Source organism: Falco punctatus, assembly GCF_963210335.1.
Source record: "Falco punctatus genome assembly, chromosome: 6".
Classification (NCBI taxonomy): Eukaryota; Metazoa; Chordata; class Aves; order Falconiformes; family Falconidae; genus Falco; species Falco punctatus.
This window is the reverse complement of record NC_137585.1, coordinates 21,652,308-21,674,244: the sequence shown is the minus strand read 5'-3', so window position 1 is coordinate 21,674,244 and position 21,937 is coordinate 21,652,308. Positions and strand designations below refer to the sequence as shown.

Genomic DNA, 21,937 nt, shown 5'->3' with positions numbered 1-21,937 from the left:
TTAAAAAAATACACTTAAATGTGCCATTTTATTTTATTCCTGTGCCCAGAAGACTCCCTCATCTCTCCCCAAGAACATGCAGATACCTCAGCTATCACCAGAGAACAAGAAAGCACACTCAGAGCTAAAGTGGATCAGTTCAGTTCACACAGTGTTTCCAGGAAAAGATACAGGAACCTGGAGCAAACCAGACAGAATTATACTGGAGACATGTTCAGGCCTGTCTCCAAACACAGGTTTTTTGGTCATTTTTTAAAGTAATATCTAATCTCATCAGCCTGACTCTCTAACTTAATTGACCTTTGGAGATTGCATTAAGGAAGCAACAACAGCATGCTCAATGTAGTTAGGACCATGAGAAGAAACATTTGATATAAATATCATGTGTGTGACTAGACATCATTTATGTTGGGACAAATACAGTAACATGCTTTGACTTCAAGCCTTTATTCTTTCTTGTATCTTTGCTAGAAGTTTTTTCCTAGCCTGCCTTTTGGTGTTCTTTTAAATCTGGCAGATGCAAATGTCTGCTGCCATAATTTAGCCATCTTCTGACTTGCTGCATGTGCTACTTTCATCTGTTTTCTAGTGAGTGTCTGTTATATTTTTCATAACCTTACCACGGAGGAGCTAGTAGAATGCAATAGGACCTTTTTCTTGTATTTTTTGGTGGTTCTCTTTTTTTTTTTTTTGGCGAGGAGCAGGAGGGATGGTATCAACAGTGATGGAGAACACAGAAATGTTGGGTTACTCTCAGCAGACATTTCTTCCTTACCAAAACTTCTGCATGCAATAGGCAGCCTCTGTTAACACATCCCCACATCCAGAATGACAGAGGATCTACAGAATTAATCTTGCAGCAAAACCTCTCAGTTTGGAGCACACAAACTGTCACTCTTTCCCAATTGCTAAAAAGAGGGGAGTTGTCCAGTTTGCTGGTGTTCCCTTTGAGCACAGGGAGGATGGAAAACTGACGGCAAGACTGCAAATCTATGGAAGAGTGATCTGCCCAGATGCAGCTGTCTTGGTGACTGCATTTAGTTTTAGGAAGAAAAAGCAGGGGTCCCATCTAACAACAACTGATGTTGTCTTCTCTTGACAAGTTTTCTTAGATTTGCAATTTAATACATTTTTCTCCCCAAATGTTACTGATGAGGAAGGACAGTCACCTACATCAGCATCACATATCTGTCATCTTTGTCATTTTGAAATTTCAGGGAAACAGAGAAAAAGGTGTAGCTGTTAACCCTTTTGCTTCTCTAGATTCTTCATGTAAAACCAGTGCCATACCTACTTCTGCCCCTCATACACAAGAGGAGGACTACAGTGGTCACCAGACATGTGCCACTGAAGCAGGGGCAAGCACAAGAACTTTGCTGTGTATCCTATATAGTAGTGCCTTCAACAAGCAACACTGCAGTGAGGCTGCATTAGCAGTAACAGTTGTATGTTGGTTGTTGGAGGCTTTTTTTTTTCCTGTGACAAACCAAGAGGCAGGCAGCAAATACACTGGTAATATCTGATCTATACCTCCTATCAGGAATATGCCATCTTTGGATATCACCACTCAATTTGGAAAGCAAGGGACTGCTGGAAGCTACTATAGCACAGGGGCTACGGAACTGTGTTTTTCAACAGACAAGCACACCAGGTCTAGGTTAGATTTAATTCCACAAGAGGTCAGCTACAGCTTAAGAATTCAAGAAAGCAGTGCTTAGGAGCATGCATAAAACAGTTCTTCAAAGATTGGGAGTAAGAGGGTTGGTTGTCAAATATCTTGCAGGGACAGTGGTTTCCAGGCTTACAATGACAAGAATCACACCTTTCCACTAAGGCAAGATTTTCTGGAATGCTAAACATGCTTGCAATTATTTTCTAAATTTGTTTCCTTCCCATTCTGATTTTTTTCTTTTTTCTTTTTTTTTTTTTTTGGGGGGGGGAAGGTAGAAAAGGAGTACTTGTCCCTACACCAGGCTTTTGATACTCTGCTAAATGCAACACTAATATTGGCAGTATTGCACAACTAAGCCAAACAGGAGGCAGGCAGGAGCTGATGGCAAGAACTAACTTTTCCAAAAAGCACATCTTAAAATCCGAAGGATCAGCTTATGAGAAAAAGGTGAGCCTCGGAAGAAAAGAGTTTGTGGCGGTTAAAATGAAAGCATCAGACAAAAAAAAATATACAGTGGTTGTACATCTGCTAAAATAACATTACAAATATATTTATACACACACATTATAAAAAAGATAGAAATTACTTTTGCAACAGGTCATGAGGAAAACTGTTTATCTGCCAACATAGTAAGTCTATGCGATTAATAATAAGATTACTTACAATAGTTTGTTCCAGAGTTATTTGTTCAGACACAGTACATTCCTATCAAGACCGATAATCTGGCAAATTACAGTTAATTTTACAAATATATACCAGCTTTTATTCAGAGTAAACCTTAAGGATCTTTTAGTAGAGGAGGTATATTTGTAAAAGGAGGGAAAAGAAGTGGATGAAAGCAATCGTCTCACCATAGCAGGATGAGGTTGTACTTGTGCCCAGCCTCAAACTATTCCATGGCCAAATTGTTTAAGAAATTGCAATGGGTGCTAGCATCTACCCTATGCATTTCAGATATGCTCTTATAAAATATATATATTGTCTATAATTATCAGATGAGAACCTACTTAGAAGATGTAAGAAATACAGAGAAGTAGTAAGATACTGTTATTGCTATTAGAGGAAAATGCTCAGGCTGTTCTGCACCTGGAGACGGAGAGTAATTGGGACCCTGACAGGGACACATCAGGGATCGTAATGAAAGACCTCAAAAGAGCACAGAAGACACCCATCGTTGGATGTGTGCTCACGAAGTAGTCATGTCTCTTTGTTTTGCTTGCTGGCTCTTTTTACTAGCGGTTCACTCTGCATTATGACTGAATTAGGTAAGAAGGTGCTGGGGGAAGCGCTCTTGGCTAACTTTGGTGTACAGCCAGGCTCATTAAAACCAGCGCATTTGCTGCAATGTTTGCAGCGTTTCCTCTAGGTTTTAAGATTGTTTTAAGAAGTGAAATTCTGAGCAGAAAAGACATATTTAAATTTATTTTGTAGTGCTCCCTGTTATAAAGACATGCTGGATATTTTTTCTTAATATTATATGGAGCATAAAAATGCATGAATTTAATACCTTAATAAAAATGAACACACCCTTCTAGAATTCTGAAGCTGCTAAGTACACAGGACAAGTTCATTAGCACAATTTTGGAGCATGAAGAGGGAGTGTATAGCGAACCCAAGATGCACAAACATCAACACAGAGTCCCAGGGCTTTTTAATAAAGTTTTGTCACACCTCCTACCACTGTCTCCCAGGGAAACTGTGGAGAGCAGAGTCCATGAGCTGCCAATGGGTTGTAGAGACAAGCCTAGAATTAGACCCTAAAATCATCCACTAGCAGTTTGATTTGGGGGCAGTGGTATGTAGGATTAGCATACAAAGAACCACTCTTTCCATCAGAGAGAAACAGGGCAAGGTTGTTACAGGTGTCAAAACTTTGACTGACATCCTAGACACAGCAGAAAGGTGCCTGTCAAGGAGCATAGTTGTGGCTTTGAGCTTTCCCTTGACCAGGGGTCCTGGAAGGGCTGTTATGCTGTGGCTAAGGGGTAATCACTGTACACTACGTAGCATATGCAAAACAAGGACACAGCAATTCAAGAGGTTTGCAGGCAAAGCCATGCCAATGTCAAATATTTGGCTTTACTAAGGCATGTTTCTAAATTAATAAGCCCTATAGCTTTCAATAGGATTATTCAGGGTACATCAAGTCAAGCATGTAGTATACATTTGTAGGATTAGGGTTAATGTTATTTTAGTATAAAGTGTTCTTAAATGTATCATATTACAAATAAGGAAGCCAGCACAAACTAGTACAGAACAGCTCCTTATTGAGACTGCCCTCCCCCTTCTTGACACCTTGTGCAAGGCAGACACATTAGGCTTATAAAGATTTCTTTGAAAAGTTTTGGGGATTTTTTTGGCAAGCCCAAATCTCAAATCCTAGAAACTTCTAAATTCTCTGTAAAATTTGTTTAATACAAATTAGAAAGTAGAGAAATACAATTTGTTTATTGGAAGATAAATTTTGAAGTTTTCTACTATCTAAAACAAGCAAACAAAAAAATCTTAATTTTTAATGCAAATTTTGAGAAAGAGTAGTAGCTCTGAAGGTAACAGTCCTGACTTCAAAAAGACAAGATTTATGTAGAAGCAACCATAGCGACAGAACTAAGTCAATAATTCACAGTAATTGAAATTATTACCATCCCTAATCTGTAGCCTGTAACTCACTTATACAATCACTGCACCTAGAAATCCTCCCTAAAATTTTATCTAACAGACAAAACCAAGTTCAGTGATTGTTACTAGAACTATTTTTAGAAGTTGATTAGCAATAATAAATTCCTCTGTTTCTTAGAGCAGATGTATTTAAAAGGAGGGAATCAATTATTAAATCTGTATTTGCATCAACTTTGCTCTAATATGTCTTTCTCCTTAAAGTATCTGCAAAGAAATAACATTATAAAATAAAAATAACATTTATTTTGTCCCATGGTGGAACAATAATACTGTTCAATGCAAGTTTATAATATAATAAATACTATTCATATAATATAATAAATACTATTCACTGAGCTAGAACGTGAGACTCTGCGTATGCCAATATTTATGGCTTGGAAGCTTGTCCTCAACAGAAGTCAGGTTTGATTCACAAGCATTTTGCAAGTTTTAGTATCAAGAGGAGAAAAGTGATAACTCCTGTACATAAAGTCCACAGGTTCGAGCTTTGTTCAAAACAAAGGTGCAATATGAAAGCAGCAATACAAGGAGCAAGGGGACATTTGCTACCTGGTATAGTATGTCGTCTTCCTAACTAGTCCAATATATCATCACATACAGTATATCTAAATGTATAATGACTTACTCTCACTTACTCTCACCTCCCTCAAATGGTAGAAAGGATACAATAAAATCCTTGATGGATTCTAAAAAAATCTATAAAATCTACTCTTGCCTCCCCCAAAATAATCTTTGCATGTTGAGAAATTCTCACTTTTATCCACTATGTGCCAACATAAGTCATTATCATTTTTGGAAAAAAAAAAAAAAAAAAAGAAAAGAAAAAAAAAGATGAAGAGCTTAAATTCCAGTACTGCAGAATGACACTTCACTCAAGACCTGCAGAAGAATTTCCCAAGGAACATCATTCCATAGCTGAACATGCTCTTCTCTTTTATAAAAAAGTAGCAATTTTCTGCTAGTGAAAAGTTCCCTTGTGTTGTGTTTTGTTATAAACTAGATAAGCAGGGTTCACTCTAATCCCAAAGGAAAATATTGTGCAGTTAATAATTGGGACCATTGTGCTCTTTGAAAAAAAGAGATGCTAAATACTCTCCAGTTGTTGGTAGCTACTGTTCCGATTTGATTCATATACAGAATTGTGAATACACTATACTGGCACTCCATCATAGCATTTTAGCACATACTTAAATTAAGCCTGCAGCTAACTTTACTGATTGCCATGGGGCTATCAAGACGCTTAACTGTTAGCATACATCTAAAGTCTGTCTTATGTGGTTTTAGAGGAGACAGAACTGTGGTCATATTGCAAGTAACATGGGGTACAGAATTCCACCATGATTTCTGCATAAATAGATTAGTATCGTGGAGATATCATGCAGATGGAGAGCTTTCAAGGTATCTTAGCTGCATATTGTTTTATTTTGATACATGGCTTGCTAAAGATCAAATTTGATTGAACTACTTATTCCTGTTGTTTAAGTAATTTATATTTTCACTGGTATGTGGTCAAAATCTGAGGCTACTTTTGAAAATTTTTGACCCAGGATATGTTTCAGGGGTTTTGAATACCTTTCTAAATAATAGAAAGAAGCGGAACCAGCAGTTTCTGTAAATCCGTATTTTAGTTACTTCTAGCCCACTACAGATTCCACCACCCCACCCCACCCCCCATCAGGTACAGCTACCTCTTCCATCCCTCCTTTTTCAGGAAGATGATAATTTGATAGATTCATACATACCTCTAAAAGAGCACTACATTCTAAAGGCAACTTGAACAGCCTTTCCTCTTTTAAAACATGAATCTACTTCTATCCATAGCCATTTCTAAAAGTACCAATCACATACAGTGAGACTTGATTGTCAAAAGGCTAATTGATTCAGAATATGTAAGAACCAGCCCCAGGAAGGAATAAAACAACAGTACCAGAATTATGTTAAAGGGAAATATGTGTGAAACATGTAAAGCTTTTTTAACAACATAGACTCACTGCTTCAGATATTTGTATCTGAAAAACTTCAAAAATTCAAGAATATTTTGACTAGAAGAAAAAGTAAGCTTGCAACTATTACTTAGGTAATCCATCACTATACTAAGGAACCCATTAGGAAGTTAGCCATCAAAAAAACCAATGCATTCAGTAAGGTATAATCAAAATAAGGATTCTTAAGGACAGCAATAATTAAGACCAATTTCATTTAGAAGTCACTTGAATATTAGATACTATGTACTTTGGTTTCCAAATACACCATGGATCCATTTAATTTCAGTGAGAAATTAAAGCAGAAAGCAATACTTAAGTCAGGAGGGCTGAAAGCATGCAACAGTGTTGTACATCTTGATTATTACGTATTATTCAAACATTCACATCAAGAAGGAATGCTATAATTACCTGGAACACTGAAGAATATAGCATATACAACATAACAAAATTCAGTAAGAAACTTTTTTAATTACATAGTTGATACTAGTTTTTCAGTTTTGGGTAAAATGCCCCCAAAAGATAATTAAAATTTCAAACAAATAACTTTGGCTTTTTTTTTTTTTTTTTTTTTAAAGGAACAGATATGTAGCAGAAATCAGAATTCCTTAAAGGTATCTCTGCGCTAGGCAATATGAGCTAAATATTCTTCTATTACATTACACGTAGATGCATTGTTTCACATATGCTTCTGGCCAAAAATGCAGAGAGTTTCCAATTAAACCTTGGATGTGAAACCACATCATAATATAGCTGATGATATTTACTCCTGAAGTAAATCATTTTAATATGGGTATTATTTTAAACATTTCATAAAACCACTAGTCACAAAGTCACTTCTGAGGGAAAATTCAGCAAGGATAAAATCGAGAAAGTTACATTTCTTTTAAAGAGGTTACAGAAAATATTAAGCAGACCTATGAATTGCTGCTCTTTCACCAAAAAGATTATCCCATCTTCTGGCGCTGCGGACTTACCTAGGCTGCCCCAAAATCATCGCTATTATTAAGCTTTATTAAGCTGTTATGTATTGACAAAATCTTTGTAGTAAAATAATTTTCCACCATATTTTAAGTAAGGTAATGAAGAGCTGTAGGACAGGCTTTAAAAGGCACTGTACTTTCATCTGAAGAGTCTCCTGAAATTCTTTGAACATTTCCAGGGGGTTAATGAGGTATTTTGACAACACATGAGAAGCGTCTGGCTTTGCAAGAAGGTTTATAAGAGGGACCATTCACATTCTCAGAAATTAAACTGTGTATTTTAAAGCCACTAAAAATAACAATTATTAAAAATTTGGCAGCTTTGAAGAAAAATACCAGCAGATACAGTGAAACACATGGAACTACTGAAGAGCGTCAAACTTGAATACACATATTTTACAGCGTTTCAGCATGACTTAAACACCAATTTTAACAGCTTAATTGAATGTTTCTTATTAAAAGCTATCACAGATGAACTAAAATAAGAACAAGCTAAACTAACCAGAGTGTAACTAAATCAAAAGCATTATTCTTTGCAAGTTGGGTAGATTAACTGTGCATACGTGTATTACTTTCCTTGTGGTACACCCTTGCCCCTTCCAACAAATGTTAAGGTGCTTGGAGGGCTTCAAAACCTTTGGCAGTTAGTGGGAGTATTCTTGCCCCGCCCCTGCCCCCCCCCCTTTTTTTTTTAAGATCTGCTAAATAGTGCAATTCATGTCAATTTAGAAGAATGTTAACCTCACACTGCAAAATTAGAACAAGTAGACCACTGCATCTACCGTATGTGTGCATACTTTAAAATATTTTAGGTCCTATTCCTGCAAACTAGTACTCCCTTGAATACTTGAATGCATTGCAACAACGATATTGGTGTATGAACAAAATTCAGTTCTACAAAGCTTTAGTGAAGAAAGCAAAGCTCTCTTAAGCCTCACTTCTGTAAATACCTCAATATTCCTGAAAACTCAGTGCACCTCAATCTTTAAAGATCTACCCTTATTTAATCAAGCTGGGCAAGAATCATACTGAGGTGTCATTTTGGAAACACCTTATAACCCACTACCTGGGAAAATACCCATATAGATTTATACGTGCGTTTAAGAGAACTGATTATCTTAGGTGTCTGCGATACTTAATGTGCGCTTTTCAGGACACGAGAGAGAAACAAGATCTTCTAATCAGTACAAGGCCACAAGACATGTTAAGTCTAAGTGCTCCTACATAAGAATTTTTTTTTTTAATAATAACTGCCTTTAGAGTGCAAGTAGTTGTACAGAAGAAGGCAGTTTCCTAAACTCTACTTTTTCAGTCTGCATCCTTTCACAAACTAAATATTTTACAGACACAGCATCTTTACGATGCTTATGGTTGAACACCTTACTTTCTGTAGTCACATCTCATTGTTTACAAGATCTCATCTAATATCTGTGTTTTAAAAAACCTTAGCTTGCATTAGGTCTTTGAACCAGCAAGTGGGGTAGAAAAGACCCAACACTACCTGCCCCTTTCCTCAGGAATAGTGATCTACTCATTTTCATAGCCATTCAGTGGTACTTTTAAAGTCTGCAGAGTGTTACGATTGAAATCAATACCAAGGTTAGATGGTGGGGGTGGTAAACTTTTGAGTCACCATCTTCCCCATCCCTGAAAAGGTTCTAGATGTGTTTTAAGGCCAAGAATTTCACCCCAATATATTAGTTTTGTTAATCTTTTTCCTATAATCTCTTTGCTTGGCTAGGGAAATTATGCAAAAAGTAATAAAAGTTCTAATTCAATTTCCATGTTAAGAAATGGATTTGAAAAAAAAAATAATCAGAAACCATATTCTTTGTGTTTACTAAGAGATATGCACTCCAACATTTAGTGTCATGGAGCTGGACTTAAAACCAGAAACGGTGAAGATAATTTAGCTGCATGAATGCCTGCTCTTCAGTAAAATGCTGCCAAAATTAAATAGGAATGAAACAGCACTTTGTAGTCATTGGTCGCTCAGCAGGGTTTGCGTAGTTAAAAACCTAAGTGAAAAGGGTGATTGACCTACATTGCTACTAGCTTCGCACAGCTGTACTTTCATATTTTCGCTGCATCCAAGGAAGCTCATTATTTAATACAACTGAGTTACATGTAATTGTCGGTCTTTCATTTTACACTTTTAGGGGCCAGATATTAATCTCAAATGTGCGGCAGGCATTACTGTGCATCTGGAAATATCCGCGGCTGCCCATTTGCACACAAAGCTAAAAGACAGGATTGCACACAGTTGCACCTGAAATTAGGGGGCTGCCCAGGGGTAGGAGGACCGTACAAATATGCAGAAATCAAACGAGCAGATGGAACAGAAAGCAAATCCCTTGGCACCCCAAAGGCAAACGCTCCGCTGTTTCCCTGTTGTTTTGAGCAGGAGCAGCCCAGAACGCGCACATTTCACACAACTCATACCTGCGGTTTAAATAAGTAATAACATTCCAGTTAACAACCAGTTTGACATGTTAACAGCCCTTGGGCTGTTAACATAACGACTGGTCATTAATGGCAGTAATGACAGATTTCAAAGGGAATATTGTGCTTGTAAATGGACGTGCTGCCAGTCAGAAGAGAGGACAGAGCAGGATAGGCTGATACATTAAGATGTCACCATACAGCTCTGGAGGGAAAAATGGGGGGGGGGGGGGGGGGGAGAACCTTCTTACATATTTCACTTACTGTAGATGGACTTGAAATATTGGCGTAAGCCTAAATTCCTTACATTAAGTCTTCACTTTCTAACCCAAGAGTGTATAAGCAGGAGACAGAAGCCTGCAGGGGAATTATACTCTGCATATCATTTTTACAGAGTGTGTTATTTCTATCATTGAGTCCTTTCTTTACTCAAGTCAGTTCTCATCCTCGTTAACAAAACAGAGTTCATTCCTGCTGTGGCCACCCTAATACCCTTGGTGTTGTACACCACCTCTGAAAACACTGGAGCGGTTTATATGAATCAGATTCCAGAGTAAAGCCTCTCACATCCAAAGCATCTTCCAAACTCATTACCTCATTAAAGATTTCTTCCATCCCCCTCAACTCCCCTCTCCCCCCCAAGAAAAAGGTTTTAATATAGTAAAATCAACTAATTTTACCAAAGGAGAACACTAAAGCAAAGCAAGTTTTGAAGTCCTGAAGATACAGAGTATTTATAAAGAGCTCAAAGCAGGTACCTCAGGGCTCAAATGCAGAACAAGAACGTGCATCAGGGCCGAGGGAGGGTTTAGGTTTTTGGCAGGCATCTCTAAATGAGAGCTACTGAAGTATCTTTGCAAATAGCCAAAGACACAATCACACAGTTTGCAAATTTAACCACGAATGTTAAAGCACCCAAACTGGCTACATTAGTGCTTATAGCATCTGTGGAATGGCTGTCTTATTGAAAGGCATAATGAACACAGAGAGACAAGTTAATAAGCAATTTTACTCTTTATAGTATCATTCAAGCCACATATCCTCTAGAGGGCACCACATAAATTAATAGGAAGCTGGAACAGTTTTATATATAGCAAAGACTCCCTTTACGGTTAAAAAGAAAAAAAAATTGAGAGGGTAGTTTGAAACTGTAATCGAACCCTAATCTGATCATTAGTACAAAGTAATTTTTCTTTAAATTAATATCAAGTGAGTTGCTAAATATGAAAGCTTGTTTGCCTACAGAGGTAGAGAACATTAACTAGTTTCTGTATTAGCAAGTGATCTACAGATCACTGTTATAGGTTCACTGTATAACTAAGTAGATAAGATGCAATGAGGCAGATGACTATCTGCAATTACCTTAAGTGCATCAGTTTGAAGTTTAGTGTAAATACCAAGCTTAAATCTATGCACTCACAAGTACCACTAAAAAGAAGGCTCCTGACAAGATAGCTTCATTAAGACTTGATAAACCCAAAGACAAAACCCAGAACCATCTTAAAACTGATTATAGGACTTCTCATGTATGCTGGTTTCACTGGTGCAAAAGTAAATATTGTGTATGAATAAATAGCTGACCAGTTTTTAATGTGGTCATAACAGATGAGAAAATACAGTCTCTTTTCTCTGAATCATTTAGTACGAATTTTAACAGTCTATTAGCAAAATATTTACTGGTGTTAGACTTTCAAAGACGAGAGAGCAACAGTGTGTGTGTGTGTGTATGCATCTGTGCCGGGGAAATGCTTTGCTCATACCTGTACTACTAGAACAATTCTGGGTTTTATTTTAGACACTTGATTTTAAAACATTAGATCCACTACACTAGCACTTGGGAAATTCAGTAAGTTCAAAGTCTCCAGTAAATACGGAACTTGGATCAAACAGCCATAGCAGAGTTTTCTCAGTCCTGCAGGCACTTGTTGTAGAAAGATTCTTAAAATGGGTTTTAAAAATTAGGATGTTACCTTCCCCAGAAGCCATTCTGACCCCTCTCTATAGACACATGCTTCAAGATCACAAGTGAACTAGGTTCACATATGACAATTCCCTTCTATTTAAACAGTTCCCTGCCAGGTTGTGGAAGTCAGGTTTTATTACCTACTTTTTTGGCAGTTTTAACACAATGGCTTTAAGATGCAGACTATGCTAAATTCCCAGTGCTCTATCTTGCATTCAGTTGAGAGTTTTTATGGGTAGCAGAGCACCTGTACCGCTAAGTAGTCCAAGTCCGCAACTAAAGAACCTGGTCTGCCTTGCAGCCCCAGATCAACAAACGCACAACGCATTTGTGAATGGATTTGTTCCACTCCAGAAACAACAGGTTAAAACACGGAGAGTCCAAGTACCAATAGCTGTTAACACTTTAGTCTTGATTCCTGTTCCTCCAACCTACCCGTGTTTTGCAGCCTACGAACTGATCAGTGTGTGGGAACCTCCTATTTGGTACCTGTGCTTAAATGGAACTTTTGAGTTTACACATTCAAAGAGAATTTTAATTTTTCCCCAATGTATTACTGATTTGAATGTCCCTTTAAAAGGAAAAGGCTTCACTACAGGGGCAGCGAAAATATTCCCAGAAGTTCACATTAGCCTGGAGCAGCTAGTCTCATTAGGCCCCCTCCACAGGGAACAAAGGAAAGGTGCTCCTATAGGAAATAGGTGCTCTGAATCACCCCGGAGGAGCCTTTTCTCTCTATTTACTATTGAGAGCCTAGGGAGACTAAACTTCCTGATTAAACTCAGCTTCTGCAAAGTAGCCCTATTTATTCACATACAATCTGCAAATAAACTAGCTGGGTGTTTGCTCCTCAGTACTTTGCTATGAATTATACCTCAAATACTTTTGAGAACCTAGGTCCACAAGCAAATAAGAAGATAGAAAATCAGGCGATGATTTGCTGTCTCTGAGAAGTGGCAACAGGCTACCCAGCAACCCAGGTCATGGAGTTAAATCAGGACAAGAATGGGTTTGAGCCTACTAGCTGCACAGTTGTTTAGCACGGGGAGGACAGTTGGTCATCTTGGTCCACCTTCTAACAGCTAAGTGGCAATGTTCATAAAAGCTTCCAGTGCCACAAATGAAATCCCTTGGCAAACTAAGAGGAAGAAAGTGGGTAAGTGAAGACGAGTGGAGCACTCCTCACTTACAGATCTCAAACCCTGCACTGGAGCTCGAGAAAACCACACATGGGGGTTCAGGCCACTATGCCTGGCCACCACCATGATGCTAGGAGGAGAAGACCACCAGCCCCTCCAGAGCACAATGCTGTGGGAAGTCTGAAAGAGGTTTACTCTCTTCCTCCTCTAAGCACAGGACCCCCAAATTAGCATCAGAAAACTGGCAACCACCTGCACAACCTGGTTACCTGTGCTCTTTGATAAGATTTTTTGTTTATCTCCATATTTCAGTATTTGTTTTCTCATCCTCTGCATATACTTGGCCTTGCAGCCCTCACGTACCACTTATGCAATAGCGACGACATAGGATGGACTGAACAGAATTGCCAAGTTTTGTCAGTCAACGTAAGAAGGATGTGGCCTACCTCAGATAGTCTCTGCGACAAAGGATAAGGTTGGCTTTGGTGTACAAGGTAGAGCCCACCTCCCCCAGGCGACAGTCACAGCAGGCACATTTCAGGCAGTCTTCATGCCAATATTTATCCAGGGCCTTTAGAAGATACCGGTCTTTAATCTTACGGTTGCAGCCAGCACAACCTTTCGGCTTGGTGTCTGGCTGGACTGAGAGCATTTGTATACCTGAAACACAACAAGACAAGAAAACGAGTGAAAATAGATATTCTCTCCAGTGCTAGTCTTGCCCTTTTCTTCCTTCACCTCGTCACTCCCCCCACACCCAGTTCATTAAAAAAGCCGTGGTGTAGATGAAATAACCTAGATAGTCCACAGCAAGCTGAAAACAACGTTAAGATAAATTTGAGAGCAGAAACTTCTTCTGCTCTAAGTTCCACAGCTTCTCTTTAACACCTCATTTACCTGGTGTCTTTGATGAAAATAAACAGGATTAAAAAAATTAAAATGAAAAATTATAACAGTTCAGTTGAAAAGTCATCCACTTTTGCCCAAACTATTCAATATTTAGCAACCAAAAGTTTAAACAAACAGCATATCTATGATGGCAAACATAGCTAAATTCTCCATATTTGGACCTATTTGCATTACCTTTATAAAATATGAAAGCACTCCAGATTCTAAAGGAGAAAAGACTGAAGCTATTGGAGGCACAAAGCTGGATTTTCAAGGTCTGACACACATTTTGGTGTTAGCTAGGGGGGTGTTTTGCTTTTTAAGATTTCAGTTCTTGTTAGACACATGAACTAAGTGATCAGATTTCCAGAGATTTCAGTACCAACATCTCCAGTTACAACCTCCAGTGTAAGGACCTTGTGAAAAATCTAATTTTAAATAATCTGGACAAGGTCAGAGATCGCTAGTTTGTCAATGAAAACCAAGGGAAAAAACCCCAAACATAGAAAAAAACCCTCTGCCCAACTTTCCAATCCCAATTTTAGCCAACCGCTAGTTCAGGACAAGGAGTACAGCAATATCCATTCAGTATGTATACCTTTTGGTGTAATAGCAGAGAGCATTTAAATAACAATTCAAACACTTGAACCCCTGTTTAAAGGGGGGAACTGGTAAAAGTGGAACACAGTTGAGCAATGGTACGCAGAGCACCGCAGCCAGCTTCCAGAGATCCATACAAAAATCGATTGCCCTCAGTTTTACAGTAAATGGGGAGAGAAGGTCACTGCCCCAAAGTGCTTACAGACTGCTCTCTCTTGGTTAATCGCATGAGCTGCCATCCCATTACACTCAGACCAATTCTCTGAAAGTAATTTCTTAGAATAAGCAGAATCATAGCCCTGTGGATTTGTTGGACATCAAACAGGCACCAGAGAGAAAGAACGAACTGACATGCTTTTCAATTATTAGGTTATCTCACTGTTTTAAAGCCAATCAGAGATGTAGCTTAAAAAATGGTACTCGTTAGAGTACATCTGAATATTACAATGAGAATTTGTCAAGACTGGGGAATTAATTCTGTTGCCAACATGCAAATTGTACCCCAAAATTCAGGGTATGGCACCCTGTTATTATGCAGAGACTGGGAAAGGTCAAATCAGAGTCTTGTAACAAGGAAGAAAATTCAAGAGCTCCTCATCAAGAATGCCGTACTACCCAGTGTTAAGGAAGCTTTACGGTCCCAGCTTCCATCACCAGATCTCAGCTAGTGCTCTAAGACACCACTACAAACATGCAGGCTCAAGAAGCTAGAATATGAACAAGTAGGGGTTTGGATTTTTGTTTGGTTTGGTTTTGGTTTGTTTTTGGTTTGTTTTTTAAAATGCTCTCATAAGGAAAACACAAAAATGAGTGTAATCTTTGAAGCAACACTACAGTGTGCCTTTATGGGTATTAGCGCTACAAAGACAAGAGGCTAAATGCTATGCTGGCTGAGGCGTCCCAGGGTTCTCTAGGTGTATGTTGAACACATTGAATTTATGTGGACCACAGCAACTGTACAGCTAGTTTAGGTGGCTTTCCAAGGTTGCCAAGCCGAACTCCCAAGTTTCACCTGCGAAGCTGATCACTAAATTAGAAATAACAATTTTTACTGTGACGTATGAACATAACAGCCTTGCTCCCCCCTTTGCAACACACTCTATTACACATTTTGGAGTGATCTATTTATCTGTTAAATAAGCCATTCAGTTATATGTAGACAGCTCTCGTAGTAGGCACCCTGAAGTACCACAGCAGTATTGCTGCATAACGTACAAAGCTCGTAACAAAAGCATAAGGTCTGTATTTTTCTACCAGTAGGTATAAAAAAATGCATTGCTGCCTTCCCATTACTCCCCAGCCAAAGCTATTCTCATAGCTCCTGCACCATTTACAAGTAGGTAAGATCTGTTCCTCGTTCACAAGGCTGGGATCCAGCGACCTGCACAGGACTCCACAGTGAGTCTGTGGCAGATCTGGGAACAAACACGCGCACCTCTTGTCTCGAGCAAGCACCATGAGACAAAGACTGAGCCTTTACAGTATTTTCAATTGCCAACTAACTCCTCTGAATCCAGGTTACATACATGAGGCAACAAAATAACATGGCTACAAATTAATGACTAAAAGCAGGGAAAAGATCAGAGAATTTTGCTAAAGTAACTATACCAGACTGTAAACGGAAGTCCTGTTGCAACTCTTAATACTTTCGCTTGGTCAAAAAGCCATAATCTGTAAAGCTGCATATCACCGTAGAGTATAAATACCTGTTAAGTGCCAACAACAGGCTAATTCCCAGCCCCCCTCTTCAGCCACGTAGAGGACAAACGCATAAAATTGGCCACAATTTGTATCAACTTCTTGGAACTCAGTAGAAAAGTTCAGAAGCATGAAGGGCTGTTGTAGGACTTTAATCTTTAGCTTGAGGGAAACCAGGATAAACTAGGAGCTAGCACAGTTAAAGGCTTTAAAGAAAAAAATCTTAATGTAAAAATTTTGTCTCCTGATAAGGAAGCGGGTTAGAGTGTGGAGGCTGACAGTCTCTGATCCAGGCTGATCTACTGTCCTGTGCTGTCTGAAGGGAATAACATGCTACAGAAACACCACTAAACAAGCAAATATCTGAGCAAATTGCAATAATCCAGCCTGATAATTCCTGAGGTATATGCTGCAAACACAAGGTTACAGTATTATAAATAAAACTGCAGCTTGCACAATCTTGCACATACCCCTGCACGGTTTTTGTGATTTTTTGATACATGAGAAAACTAGACGGAGCGCTGTCATTCATGTTGGTTAGCCCAAACTCTCCGTGTAGAGCCGAGTAAAAAGGGGCAGACAACCCCGGGAAGTAGTGTTAGCAATCCTGCACTTCTTACTTTCCTGAGGCTGAGGGAGAAGGTGGTGCTGACATCCCACTGGCAGCATCTTCAGATTAGGAATTCAATCTGCAGCAGTTTTTGGAGGGAAGGAATGCTTTTCTGCTCTGATAGGTCTGATGTTTTCGCACTTTACTTGCAATGAAGCCACTTCTATTTTAATGAAAGGGTTTTTTTAAAAAAAAATTCCCAAACTACGGCATCATTATAAAAAAAAGTTACTCTTTTTTTGAAGCGTAGAAAGGTTCTAAACAAAACAGAGCACAAAACAGCACTCCAAGAAGCATTTTACATATCTCCGAATTCTTTGCAGATGCAATTTCTTCACATGCCCTGGATTAAATCACTTAATTTTGAAAACAAAACATTTTATTCCTTTTTTCTGTATTGTATGAGCCACCTTAATGCAGATCATCTCACAGACCATCTCTCTTCCCTTTAATGTTCCCATAAGATCTCCAATGCAGTTATACTTTTCAGATATGCGCTCATGTATTTTTAGTGCTCTCTTAATTTGGCAGTAAGAATACCTGCAGCTTACTGTCAGCCAGCTTTTCACAGGCTGTGGTTTAAGTACCCATTTATTTCTTAGGACAGCAGAAGGACCCCTTCAGAGGTTGACAGCACCCACAAAACCATCCGAACTGCTTGCTGCTGAAATATCAGGTAGCAGCACACAGCACTGCTGCCTGGCTGCCCTCGTCTACCCCCACCCCCCCCAGGAAAGGAAAACTTATGGAACACTCCCAAAAAAACATACAATTCTGTAAGTGCTACACCCAGGCTTTAAAAAAAATCATCAAACCCAGCTTTCCTTTCAGTTCTGCAGAGTTCTACCCATGCTCTGCATCACAGAGCAGATCTGTTCTCAGAACTGAGAAATTTCAGTGCCTAGTCTGTCACTGTCAAACAAACCCTTTTTATTTCACCCAAATATGCTTCCAAGGGCTTCCTCTATTCTTCCCTCCATTCCCTCCCTCCCTCCCTCCCTCTATCCCCAAGTCCCCAAGATACTGCACATAAACTGCAGAGCTGTGCCAGGAATAAGACTACTTCATCACCATCCACCACCTTTAGGATTTTTGAAGGGAGAACTTAATAACCTGATTTGCAGGTTTTTGGATTTCCCTCAGTCTCACCAAATAAGTTCGATGCAACTGACTCCCATTGCCGGTTATTGTTATTATCGTGTGATGAAACACTGTCAACTGATCTGTAACTATGATTTCAGGATAAAGAGAAAAGATTGCTGGAAAAAGCTAAATGAGGCTCCTGGAGGAAGGCAGAGAAACAAAAATCCATTTCACTCCAATCATCACCCTTCTCAAAAATCAAAGGGAATGAAGATCTAACATAATGAACTGTATTTTGTTAGTGATGTAGTAGCATTTGGAAGCAGGATTGGTCCCTGATGGTGCTGAGTGTGGCACAAGATGCACAGAACTCAGTTTCTGGTTTGTGATACAGACAGTCTTTGAAAAGCATGTTAAGGGATGAAGGGTTAGATATTATTATGTACTGGATCACTGAAAAACTTTTAAAAACCACTCTCCCCACCACCACTTCCATTGCAGAGGGACGCACACGGTTCTATCAAAGACAGCAAGAAAGGGAAAACTTGCCTTTACTTAAACAAAATAAAATAAAAATCAGTTTGGAGCAAATTAAGTATCAGTGCACTGGTCTTTAAAAGACTGCGAACTGCCAGACAACATGCAGTCAACAAGAGAGTTAGAGATCTAGTAGAAGATAAAAAGAATACTTTTCTGATGCCTTCTCACTTTGTAGCTTCATGCTAAAAGCATTCAGAGCTCCAGTAATTCAGGACAATACACACACAGACTTAGAAAAAATATTAAGGTTTCAGAAGCTAAGAAACATTTCAGAACTTGCATGTAGCACATCAGGAGTCGTAACTAGTTTTAGATTGGCATGTAAATTGTTCTGTGGAAAATTCTTATTGCCTCCGAGACCCTGCTATTCTGAGTTATTTGACAGTTTAAGGGAAATCATAATTAAAAAAAGAGACATAAATAATAGCCTGTGCAGTGTGGTGCACAGAAATAAGTAGAACCATTTCATTTAAACTCTGGTGAGCTTTTAATTGCCTGGATTGCATTGTGAACCAGCCTAACGGTTGATTGCCTCCATTATGCTCTCTTGTTCTGTGCCATTCATCCGCACAGTCTCAGCTTCTGTAGTTAACACAACAAAGTAACCGCAACTCCATAACACTCAGGGTTTTTTTTAAAAATATAAAAGTAAGGATTTTAGTGCTCTGAATATGGTCTCTTCTGTATACTTTTGAGTTAATTTTCCACGGTGTATAACTAAACTTCACTTCCTGCCCCTTCTTCTATAGGGGAATCTGATTTTTTTCTTTATTTTTTTAATAAAGGAGGTGGGTTGGGAGGCAGGGGTGGAAAAAGAAAGAAAACAGAAGAGGTTAGGTAAAAACTAAAAATGGGAATGCAGTCCCACAGCTGGGAGCAGTGATACAGATTAAAAGAATTTGGCCAACATGGCTAGTCGATTGCCAAGAAACACCAAACAAAAGATTTCTCTTCTTCTTTCCCCTTCTCTTTTTGAAAGCTAGATTGGGCCTAAAAGCTTGTTTCTGTCTGTTCACTGGCCCAGAGCATCCCTGCAGGCTGCAGCCCCCTAAGGGACAACACAGCAAATAGATGTACCCAGATCTCAGGGACGGGAGCTGCTTAGCTATGTTCCTACCCCTGTCGTGTCCCCCCCACCTCTCCTCCCCCCAGCCCCCCCACTCCCTCCATCCTTTTTTAGAGCAGTGGTGCTGGGAACCAATTTGATTCCCTTTTTCTCCAATGCAGCTGCAAGGCTCAGAGATACTGACATTTTTCCACTCTTATCAGTTTAATTACAGTTACCATGGCAGCAAAGTGCTAGTGCTTGGCAAAGGCCAACAAGAGATTTGCAAGACTGAGTTCAATTTTGATGCAGCTCACATGCAAAATAAAAAAATAAATAAGAAACATACACTCTACAACAAAGAATCCCTTTTGGAGTTAGACGGTCAAGCCTTTTGTGCTAATAATTCCTTTTCAAGCATCACAGGGATGGGGCGATGGGGGGGAAGAGGGGAGAGGGAGGTGGCGGCGAAGCATGTAGCGATATTTGTTGCACCTAGCACAATTAATTGCTTTGAACAGCGGTCCTACGCAGCTGTCCAAGGCAGCGGTATTTCGGGTCTCCTCAGAGCACACGCACACACAGACGCTCGCTACGGCAGCGCGTTCAGGGTCGCGGAGGAACGAGCCCCGCTACCCCCGCCCCCCCGCGCCCCCTCCCAGCGCACCGCTCCCGCTCGGTGCGCGCTGCAGCGGGAGACCGCCGCCTTACCAAAACTTTTCTCCTTTTTCTGCATGAGTTGATTTACGGGCGCCTGGAGAGCTCCTTCTCATTGAAGCACCAAATCCCGGCAAAAGTAGCAAGTGCCTCCCCGGCTCGGGTCAAGTGCGCGGGAGCGCGGCGCGCCGCAGCCGGCGGGCGCGGGGGCGGGGGGCGGCGGGGGGCGGCACACCCCGAGCCGGCGGCCGCGCACGGCGGTGGCGAGCGACAAAGCCACATGCTCCCCGAACTCTGCCCGTAAGCCTATAATCCCAGTGGTCTCTTAGCTTTGTTGTAACAAATGGGTTTGATTAAACTGTCACATGCGGCGTTAGCATACCATATCGTGCTGGGTATGGAGGGAGAAGGGGGCGGGGGGGGGGGGGGGGGGGGGTGGTGAAAAAAAAAAAAAAAAAGAGGGGAAAAAAGAGAAAGGATCGCAGACAGAAGTACTATTTCATAACCGCAGCCTGGCTGCCCATCTCCCACGCCGGTCCAAGGGAGGCTGCGTGAGCCCGGACCCCGGCAGCCCGTGTGCGCCCGGCGCGTCCCCGCCGCCCCCCCCGGCAGCAGCCGCGCTCTTCCCTCCGCTCTGCCCAAAGGGTTAACCCTGCACCGAACCAGTTGCAAATTAAACTGCTGTATGGGGAGGCTTGTGGATTAAAGCCGGGGAGTGGGAAATTAACCGACTCCCTTGATAATTGACAGCACGTTTCGAGAAGCTCTGGAAGAAGCAAGAATAATAATAACAATAAAACCGGTGCGTGTGTGTGTGCGCGCTGCAATTCATTGTTAACTTTGACTGCTATTTCTCGAGACGTACAGTTGGATGGGTTTCGCTCAGCGTCCTCCGCTTGCATGTATTTCATGTCTCATCATAAAAATAATGAAGCCTCACATGATTTAAACAAAACAGTCTCAGCAGAGCTGCAGCCTGAGTGAAAGTTGCAGTGCAGAGATGTGTGTGTGTGTGTATTGCAGCCCCGGCTTATGACTCAGAGAGAGGGAGGGAGAGGGAGAGAGAGAGTGATGCAGACACACATACACAGATGACCCAAAGCTTATGTACACAGTTGCCTCACTTACCTTCTCAATTAAGCGATACAGGGGAGGCAGTTCAATAAGCACAGTGGCTGCTTTGTAGCTCTTCTCCTTGGAAAAGGTCAAAAAGAAGCATTGTTTGGGGAAAAAAAATAAAGAGGGGGTGGGAGAGATGGGGAGGGAGATCGCTATTCTTTAAGTTTAAAATAATGAGGTCCTCAAGGATCCGCCAAGTAATTGTGTTGACCGCATCCGAGCTACAGGTGTCCTCCTTTTAGTATCTTGCAGTCCAAGGCTGTCTGTCTCCGTCCTGGCTGAAGACAACTTACCTAAAGCAGCGTGTGAGGAGCCGAGTTGAATGAAGTCAGGGCTTTATCAGCTGCAAAATGCAATCCCTTACCAGCCAGACATAATACAGCAAAAGAAAAGGTCACTCAGTTATTACTGAGCCAGCAGAGCCCAGGCAGCTCTTGTGGAGGACCACAGAGAAGCAGCTCCCTTCCGATTTAAGGCTATTTACCTCTCTCCCCCTCCACCCACCCTTCCTCTCCCCCCTCCCAACTCCCCCTTTCTCTCTCTCCCTCTCTCTTTCTCTCTCGTTCTGCAGCTTGCTCAAGTACAGCCGCCCTCGGAAAGTGCAAAGCAGCCAGGAGACAGATTGGGCTTTGTTGGTAATTTCCCATGGTGAAAATTTACAAGCCTGCAAGTGCAGTCAGCAAAACCACATGCATATGCTAGACACAAACACCAGGGACACACACACACGCACACACAAGTGACCTCTACTGAAGCGGCTCAGGATCACCTTCCCAGAGAGTGCTCCAGGAACAGACCCGGGGAAACAGGGGAGCGTCGCCCCTCCCGCGCCCCCCC

The 21,937-nt window shown here is 40.6% G+C and overlaps 1 protein-coding gene across 6 annotated transcripts in view; it reads right to left on the bottom strand.

The window, feature by feature from the left end:
- The window catches only part of LMO3 (LIM domain only 3), a 57,478-nt gene extending 35,544 nt beyond the window's left edge, over nucleotides 1–21,934 (bottom strand). Inside the window, exons 1-3 of one of the 6 annotated variants that reach the window (XM_080391810.1) lie at nucleotides 21,394–21,934; nucleotides 20,036–21,175; nucleotides 13,307–13,520 (exon numbers count right to left, since the gene is read on the bottom strand). In XM_080391810.1, coding sequence (XP_080247936.1) covers nucleotides 13,307–13,520; nucleotides 20,036–20,060 — 239 coding nt within the window. In that variant the 5' untranslated portion in view covers nucleotides 20,061–21,175; nucleotides 21,394–21,934. Of the gene's footprint in view, nucleotides 1–13,306; nucleotides 13,521–20,035 lie in introns of all 6 variants that reach the window. The other 5 variants (XM_080391813.1, XM_080391811.1, XM_080391809.1 and 2 more) reach the window with 5 other exon arrangements.
- Between the last annotated feature and the right edge of the window lie 3 nt (nucleotides 21,935–21,937).